Raw genomic sequence first — 9,266 nt, forward strand, 5'->3', positions numbered from 1 at the left:
TTATAAACAACTTTTTCCTCCACCATACCTAGAAGCAGTCTCCCCCCGACCCCCCACCTTTTTCATTCATCTGGTGCCTATTTAACACACACATTTATATATTTAATGTGTATATTTCTGTATGTGTATATGTGCACATGTGTGTAGGTATCTGCAAGAGACCAGAGAAGTGCATCAAATTCCCTGGAGCTAGAGTTGCAAATGGTTGTGAGCAGCCTGATGTGAGTGTTGGGATGTGAACTTGGGTTCTTTGCAAGAGCAGAAGGTGTCCAATAGCTCTCCAGCCCTTCCTCCCTTCCTTCCTTCTTTCTGAAGTGTGTGTGTGGGGGGGGGGGGGGGGGCTGCCTTGACAAATAATAATGAAATCAGGGTATCAGCTGTGGCTGTAACATGGCATGCTAAAACATTTTCTACTTTTGTCTTTGTGGCAAATTCATCTGCAGCCTGCATGCTACTGGCCTGTCAGCACTGTCGACCTTTGACAGAATTATAAGGTACCTACATTTTAAAAAAATCAATTAAGAGGACGCAAAGAAAACATTTGAATGCACTCAGATAAGCAGGCTGTTAAAACTCAGGATCACATACATTCTCAAGTTCAGTGGCCAGACTTACCACTGGAATTGAGCCCCAGAGCAAATCACTGGACAATTGTCCAGTACACAGAAGAATGGAACTGTGGGAGCATGCAGTCATTGAACAGCCCCAAGCAAACCCAACTTCCTGCAGGACACAGTCCTGTTCAATGAATCATGGAGCTGTGCAGGACCCTGAAAATCATCACCCAGAGCCAGAGCCATGCTAAGAACATCACTCCTGATGCAGGTATTCAAAGGTAGTGCTGCTGTTCAGGCTGGCTGAGGACTGTGTGACTATCATGAATTCTGGTGAGGAGGACATTACTGAGAAGCTGAGACATCACTGCCAATGTGCTTCTGATGAGGCTGCTAGAAGGGTTTACCTTGTGGACAGAGTAGCTGGGAGTGAAAGGATCCACCTTTTTAACTCTATAGAAAAATCTTTAGCATCATTGTGCTTCTACTTTATCTTAAAGAAAAACTAACTGGACCCAGGGTGAATCCTCCTGAACTGCTTGCCCATCCTTGACCTAAATCAGTCATTAAAATAATCCTGTTTATTATTAAAAACAAATAATAACGAAATCAGGGTATTAGCTGTGATTTCATGATGATATCTGCATGAATACCAAGGGGTTGTTTCTTGATAGTCTCCTTGTCACAGGATTTAGTTACTGGGGATTATGAATAGCACTGAGTCACACATGAGAGTTTTGACCCAAGAACTTCTAATGATGGACTCTTTTCATATAGAAAGTCCGTCCTACTGACATCGTAAGAGATGACCTGGGCTGGGGCAATGACTCAGAGGATACAGGAAATTGCCTCCAAGCAATTGACTATGACCCAAATAACTGGGGAAACCCAGCTCCCACAGCTGTCATAACATCCTTATGCACACTGTAGCAAGCATACACACAGCTCAGCTTGTACCTAAAATAAACATATGTTAAAAAAAATAAAAAGGGAAATGACTATGGGTATCAATTTCCTATATGAATTCAGGTCTGGATAGAGTCTGAAACCCAGAAAATCCAAGGCCAGGTTTAGGAGTAGAATTTAAAAAAAAAACAAAAACAAAAAAACAAAAAACAAGAAAAACCCCAAAACAATGGCTTACTATTTATTTACCCCTGGCTGGCCTGGACCTCATTTAAGTAGACCAGGTTGGCCTCAAACTTACAAAGATCCAACCTGCCTCTGCCTCTACCTCTACCTCCGAAGTGGTAGGATTAAGGGCATCACCCCCAGTAGTAGAATTATATTAAACTTATTTATAATTGCTAAGAAGATTGGAAAGGAGAATGTAGATGAGGAAAAGAACCAAAATAAAAACAAGTATGACTATACTTTTAATACTCAGACTCGTGACTGCTTAGAATCTGATCCAGTGATCCGTGATGTCTAGAACTTTCATTTGATGCCTAACTCCCAATGACCCATGGTGCCTAACCCACAATGTCCAGGATCAGGAAAGAACACTTGGCTATATAAAATTTTACCTACAAACCTGGCTCCCTGGGAACCACATGAAAATTCAGATGTGGTAGCACCTAACACTACTATGAGGAGGAGAGGTATGTGTGGAGACAGGTGAATCAGTTGAAAGCTGGAGGCTAGATGCCTGCAGTGTGCAGCATGGCGTAAGTAAAGTGCTCTGACCTCCACAAATACATGATGGCATGCACTAGTGCTGAAAACTGAATGGAACTAGAAGTGATACTGAGTGAAAGCCAGGCTCAGCCAACAGCCTGTGTTTTAGCATACACAGGCTCTAGTAGGCAAGAGAGAGACATGAAACTCTAAGGGTCTATTTGGGAGGAGATGAGGACCATTAGGCAGAGGGAAGAGGACAGGAGGTAAGAAAACAAATGGGTGAAGAGAGTCAAATATGTAGAACTGTCAAAATATTACAACAAAACCATTACTTTGCTCAATAATACATGCCAATTTTTTTTTTTTAATTTAAAGGAATATGCAGTAGAAATTACTTCTCCTTATCTGGGCCTAATGTAAAAGACCTGGAAATGCTTACAGTTTAATGTTCAATAGGTTGAGTACAATTTCTTGCTATGCTTACCCTTTCTCATAGGTTTATCAGAACATAACCAAACGGGTAATTAGGAACATCTGTGTTTCTGAAGACTAGTAACCAATATATTAGAGGAAGTGTTGTCGGTATAGGAACTCAGAAAGGTAAAGACTGGTTCAGAAAACAGGTGTTCAAACCAAAGGCAAATCTTCTGCTGTGAAGACAGGTGTCACAAACTATGACAAAAGAAAAGGACACTGTATAAGGTTGTCTGTAAAACCAACAAAGCATAAGACATTCTGAATCATGAAAATGAGCAAAGTACCCTCTCCTCACTAATGTGTCTAGCTATGCTCATGGATTAAAAACTTCCTTCACTGAATAATTTGAGGACCTCCAAGTAACAACCACAATTACAGAATACAGAACTATACTCATATCTCAGTATATTCAACAGGCACCTAACTATATCTAACCAATCCCCAAATCCTTGTAAGCTAAACATCAATACTGCCAGAACATCTATGCAATGTTTTTCCTGATGAGACACACTTAGTTACTACATATGGAGAGATTTTAGTGTGATTTATTACCTGGTGCTTAGTCTTTGGCAAGAAACCACTAATGCCAATGTATCTTTTAGTATAATGACAGAAGGAAAAATTACAATAAAAATCAAAGATACAACAAAATAGGCATGAAAAGCAACATTTACATGAGAAAAAATTATTAAATATATATGTACAATAAGAATGGCTTGTGACAACTTCTAAATGTGATATCAATCTATGATTATAGAGTGACATTTACACCTACCTTCTATGTAGATAAGAGTTAACATTTGTTAATTTAAAAGTGGTTGAAAATAGTTTAAAGGCCATGGAGACAAGAATGTTAGAAAAAAATCAGGTAGAGAGAAAAGTTAACAAAAAAAAAGCATAATATAAAGGTGGTTTTTGTTCATGGAAGAGAATGACAATCTAAAAAAAAATGGTAAGAACTAGTCTTGTGAATCAAGTGGGGGAAAAAAATCTCAATATTCACAAAAAGTCATTTTTCCTCCACTCACTAATCTCAAAGGCTTGAAAATAAGACACATATTATGCCTCCTGGCATATTATAAATAACTATAATTAATTGATATAAGTAATTATCAACTCATCAGTGAATGTATATAACTTAAAGTGAAAGAAAAAACTACCTGATTTGATACAAAAAGATATCACACATTAAATTTGTATACATACTACTTAAAACAAAACCAAAATAAACTTACAAAATTAAAATTAATATAATGATAGTACACTTTTTGTTTTTAATTCTTTTTTTAAAGGTCTTTTTGGTTTCCTTCCCCTGTACTTAATTAATCCTTCATCTCACATACGCAGCTTCAAGATAATTTTCTAGGGGCTAGAGAAATGGTCAGTACCATTTCTTGCACAGAATAATCTTGCAGAGAACATGATTCAATTCCAGCACACATATGGGACAGCTCACACCCATTAACTCCAGCCCCAGGGGATCTGACACTCCCTTTGGGCCTCTTCAGGAACTACATGGATGTGCACACATCCATACAAACACATATATCTACACATCATTTTTAAAATTAACTAAAATAGAGACAGTTTTCTAGAGCATAAATGTGAAGCGTGGAGTCCAAAAAGGTTTTTTTTAAAAGAATGCCGGGCAGTGGTGGCACAATCTTTAATCCAAGTACCAGGGAGGCAGAGAGAGGTGGATCTCTTGAGTTTGAGACCAGCTTGGTCTTGAGTTCTAGGGTGGCCAGTTAGTACTACATAGAGAAACCATGTCTGGAAAAATCAAAGGGGTAGGGGGGGTATGAACTACGGATGCTGGATGTGGAAACAGACATCTTTCACCCACACAATCTAGAGGTTGAAACAAGAAGATTCAATTGGTTAAAGGCCAGCGTGGGTTACATGACAAGACTATTTGTGATAAACAAAACAAACCCCTAATAAATTCCAGTAAGTTCAATATATTTACATAGTTTCTTCAGATTTTTCATTTTCTAAAGCATTCTTAAACAAAAATTTGCATCCAGTCCTTCATAATGCTGACGTTTATGGGAATGAACATATGAAAAATTGTCAAAGGACCGGGCCACTACCTGCTACTCTTGAGTTTATTGTTTTGCCAAGCAAAGATTTTACTGGGGAAACATATGCACATGTGCCAAATGAAGACATCTTTTCTAGTCAAACTTGCTCTTCATACTAACATGCTTTTCCCTTTTTTGAAACAGTCACACTATGTAACCATGGGTGACTGGGAACTCAGTATGTAGATCAGGTTGGCCCTGAACTCTTGAGATTCCCTGCCTCTGCCTCTCAAGTGTTGGGATTAAAGGTGTGCCATACCTTGTCTGTCCTTAAGTTTTCTTTAGCCATGAGAAGACCCAGGTGTTTCACTTGCTTCACTGTTACAGAAGTTTTCTCCACATGCAGTCTTATGGGTGTTATGAAGTCTTTTCAAGTTCTGTGTTCAAGGTTACTGTCTGGTGAGTTCTTCTATGTCTATGGAAAGAGCTGTAATAACTGAATGCTTTCCCGCATTCTGTACATACAAAGGGTTTCTCTCCAGTGTGGCTTCTTTCATGTGATTTGACATAACGAAAAGAACGGAAGGGTTTCCCACACTGAGAACATATAAAGGGTTTCTCTCCAGTGTGGATTCGTTCATGTATTTTGAGATAACTAGGAGAACGGAAGGCTTTTCCACACTGCACACACGCATAGGGCTTCACTGTGGTGTGAGCTTTCTCATGTCTTCTCCATGATATGCGACTACAGAAGGCTTTCCCACATTGCTTGCATAAATAGGGTTTTTCACCAGTGTGAGTCTGTTTATGACTGTGAAAGGTACTGAACCAACTGAAGGCTTTCCCACATTGCTTACAAACATAGGGGTTTGTACCACTATGAATTACTTCATGTCTTCTTAAATGATACAAAGAAAAGAAGGCTTTCCCACACTGCTTACATACATATGGTTTCTCTCCAGTGTGAGTTCGTTCATGTATTTGAACCTGACGAGAAGACCTGAAAGCTTTCCCACATTGCTTACATAGATAGGGTTTCTCACCAGTATGAATCAATTCGTGGTATTGAAGAGAACCAAGAAAAGTAAAGGCTTTCCCACATTCCTTACAGACGTAAGGTTTTTCTCCAGTGTGAGTTCGTTTATGAATCTGAACTTGTTTTGGAGACCTAAAGGTTTTCCCACACTGCTTGCATACATACGGTTTCTCTCCACTGTGCATCAATTCGTGGTACTTAACGGAACTGTGACTAGTGAAGGCTTTACCACACTGCTTACATACACATTCTCCAGAATGAATTATTTTATGTGTTCGAAAAGCACTTTCACAGCTGAAAACTTTCTCACATTGCAAACACACGAAGAGCTGCTCTCCTGTGTGAGTTCGTTCATGCTTCCGAAAAGCGCCTGAAGAAGCAAAGGCCTTACCACATTTCGTACATTTATATGGTTTCTCACCACTGTGCATCATTTCATGGAAGCGAAGTGAACTCCGATCGGTGAAGGCTTTCCCACACTGTTTGCACACATAGGGCTTTTCTCCGGTGTGAATTCTCTCGTGTGTCAGAAGAGAACTCGAACGGGCAAAGGTCTTCCCACACTGCTTGCACATATAGGGCTTCTCACCAGTGTGAATCCTTTCGTGTATTTGGAGGGAACTAGGAAAGGGGAAGGCTTTCCCACACTGCTTACAAACATACGATTTTTCTCGGCTGTGATATTCCTCGTGCCTTCGGAAAGAGCTGGAAGAGGTGAATACTTTCCCACACTGCTTACATTCATACTGCTGTTCTCCACTGGAGGTCTTTTCACCATTTTGACTGGATATGAGACACCTCAAGTCTTCCTTACAGTGACTAGTTTCAGGTTTCTCCTCAGTGTGAATTCTTTTTTGCTTCTGAAAGGGTGTGGAAGACTTGGAGGGGTTCCCAGATTCTTTGTGTTTATGTAACTCCTCTCCATATTCCTGAATGTCATTCGGTTTGTGTCCTGGGTAAGGATGAGGAGGGACATTCACAGATAAATGGCCAATAACCACTTCTTCATAGACATGGCTTTCACATGGGGGAACTTCTGGACATGATTTCTGGTTCACAGCATACTCTGGAGTCCAGTTAAAGATTTCTGCACACTGATGCCCTTTGGTATATTCACAGAGTCTCTCCAACAACTGACTACTGCAAAAAATAAAAAGTGCATTACTAAAAAACCGTTTGCTAATGATTTATCACAAGTGGTAGTTATATCCCCTCTAATAATTTTTAAAATTGTTTGTACTGTTTGCTTTACAATTTGGTTTACGGACATTTACAATAAAAACAAAGAGAATTTGTACATGGTTGTGTTTTACTGTTTTCATTATTGGCAAGTGCTGAATATCTACACATTTAAATATATTTTTCAATATTTAGTACTATATACAGTTATGATGTACTAGTGACTAAAATAATGTTGGATTCTGACATACTTATATCTCCATAATGACTTATCTTGACAAATGGTCTTATTCTAAAAAGGAAATTTTATTTTTGTTTCATATACAACACATACCTAGAACTTATATTACTTGTGGTCAATATCATGATGCTCTGGTTGTTACTAACATGAGAATGCTCTGATTGCTGAATGTTAATGTGTGTGCAGTTTTAGAGAAGATTTATTGAAATTAAAACAGTTTGAAGCAGGACTTATTTATATGAATTACTTCTTTGTAAAATGTGTTAGCACACCAAGAACTGGGAGAAACACTGCTGTCTCCTAGAGTACAGATTACCTTAGTTTTCTCCAGAGATTTTCATACTCATTTTCAATATTTTGGTGTTCCCACTTGTTTCCTTAAAAAAAAAAAAAAAAAAAAAAAAAAAAAGAATTACTGCTACAGAAAAACAAATAAACAAATAGACAAAGAAATAAAAGATTCTGGTTAAATTCACAGTATAAAGTGATTCCACTTGACTTATTTACCTAAAATGCTTCTTTTTATTTATTTATCTTTATTTATACAAGCGTACTGTAGCTGTCTTCAGACACAAACCAGAAGAATGCATCAGATCCCATTTTAGATGGTTGTAAGCCACCATATGGTTGCTGGGAATTGAACTCAGGACCGCTGGAAAAGCAGTCAGTGCTCTTAACTGCTGAGCCATCTCCCCAGCCCAGAATCTTTCTTTTCTATAATCTAATGCATGTAGCAGGATTGGTGAGGAAAAACCATTTGTTCTTTCACCGCTAAGTAAGAAATGAATGTCATCTTCACCTATATAGGACAGGTTCCTCAAGGTGTCCGTCATCACGTCTCTGTAGAGCTCCTTCTGGGATGCATTCAGCATAGTCCACTCTTCCAGGGTGAAGTTCACGGCCACATCCTCCAAGGTCACTGGCTCCTAAAAAAGTCCACATATATCTCCAGGAAAAAGGGTGAGCCTTACAATACTAGAGGTCTAGACTTAATTAATAAAAAATTGAGATGATGCTATGTTCTACATGTGTTCAAGTCATGTCCTTATTCCATACATATAATTTCATACATGCTAATTTTTATACAACAATTCTAACAGCTGATTAGAGATATCTGGTAAAGCAAAAGCAGAATGAGATTATTCCTTGTACTGATAATCTCTACTACAGAGGTTCCTCTTAAATGTTTTATAGCAGCTTTCAATTCAGCACTGACTGTTGTGATACTATACAATCTTAAACATGCTAGAGAAAATACTCCACCTCTTTTGGCTATGGAAACTACTACTGGGAAGGATTCCTCTTCAACCTAACTCCAAAGAATGGTATGGCTTTTCCAAACAGTTGATGTCAATCACATGCTACTGTTATAATTTCAGGGTCTTTGCCATATTTCTGTATAGTTACCAGACATCACCTGATTGGAAAACACATTCTCTGCATGATGAATGTTAAAGAAGTTAGCTTAGTGGATGCAATTTAATCTCTTGTAACAACTTGTTAGGGATCTTAGTACATCCTCAGTGAATGCACTAAAGATATTTAGAAGGACATATCTGTTTTCTTATAGGTCACTCTTAATTGGAAATTGAAAGCTGGGCATGGTGGTGTACACCTTTAATCCAACACTTGGTGGGCAGAGGCAGGTGGACCTCTGTGAGTTTAAGGCCAGCCAGATCCAGGACAACCAGAGGTACATAGTAAAACCAAGCCTCAAAATAAACTAACTAAAACTGAATGAATTATTCATTTATTTAGTTACTTATTCATTTATTACAAATAAAAACTGAATAGAACTCACTAAAGATAATTCACAGTACTAATAAAAAACAAGAAACTAGAGACAATACTAATAAAGCCATATTTGCTTACAGAGTCAGTATGTTTTTCTAATGATAATCTTGTCAAAGACAATAAATATATTGTTCTTAGTGCAAAATGATAAAAATTATGCATATTTTTCAGGTTTTAATACTTCTTGTTTCCCAATCTAAATAGTACCCTTGATAAATCTACCTTATAGCTTTGTTTATAAAAGAAATTTCTTCAAACTTTTAACCTTAGTAAACTATATGTGTTTAGGAATGTTATAAAGGGTGTTGGAAGAAGCAGCATTATAGCTCAGTGGCCAAATA

General features: G+C 38.1%; 1 protein-coding gene across 5 annotated transcripts in view; it reads right to left on the reverse strand.

Annotated features, from left to right (window-relative positions):
* Positions 1-2,591: 2,591 nt before the first annotated feature.
* Positions 2,592-9,266, reverse strand: part of LOC114634939 (zinc finger protein 20-like) — a 9,735-nt gene continuing 3,060 nt past the window's right edge. Inside the window, exons 2-5 of one of the 5 annotated variants that reach the window (XM_028783564.1) lie at positions 7,931-8,057; positions 7,448-7,508; positions 6,115-6,851; positions 2,592-2,846 (exon numbers count right to left, since the gene is read on the reverse strand). In XM_028783564.1, the coding sequence (XP_028639397.1) occupies positions 2,767-2,846; positions 6,115-6,851; positions 7,448-7,508; positions 7,931-8,057 (1,005 nt within the window). In that variant the 3' untranslated portion in view covers positions 2,592-2,766. Of the gene's footprint in view, positions 2,847-3,178; positions 6,852-7,443; positions 7,509-7,930; positions 8,058-9,266 lie in introns of those variants that run through there. The other 4 variants (XR_003713395.1, XM_028783563.1, XM_028783562.1 and 1 more) reach the window with 4 other exon arrangements.

Source organism: Grammomys surdaster, unplaced genomic scaffold, assembly GCF_004785775.1.
Source record: "Grammomys surdaster isolate TR1022 unplaced genomic scaffold, NIH_TR_1.0 1149, whole genome shotgun sequence".
Classification (NCBI taxonomy): Eukaryota; Metazoa; Chordata; class Mammalia; order Rodentia; family Muridae; genus Grammomys; species Grammomys surdaster.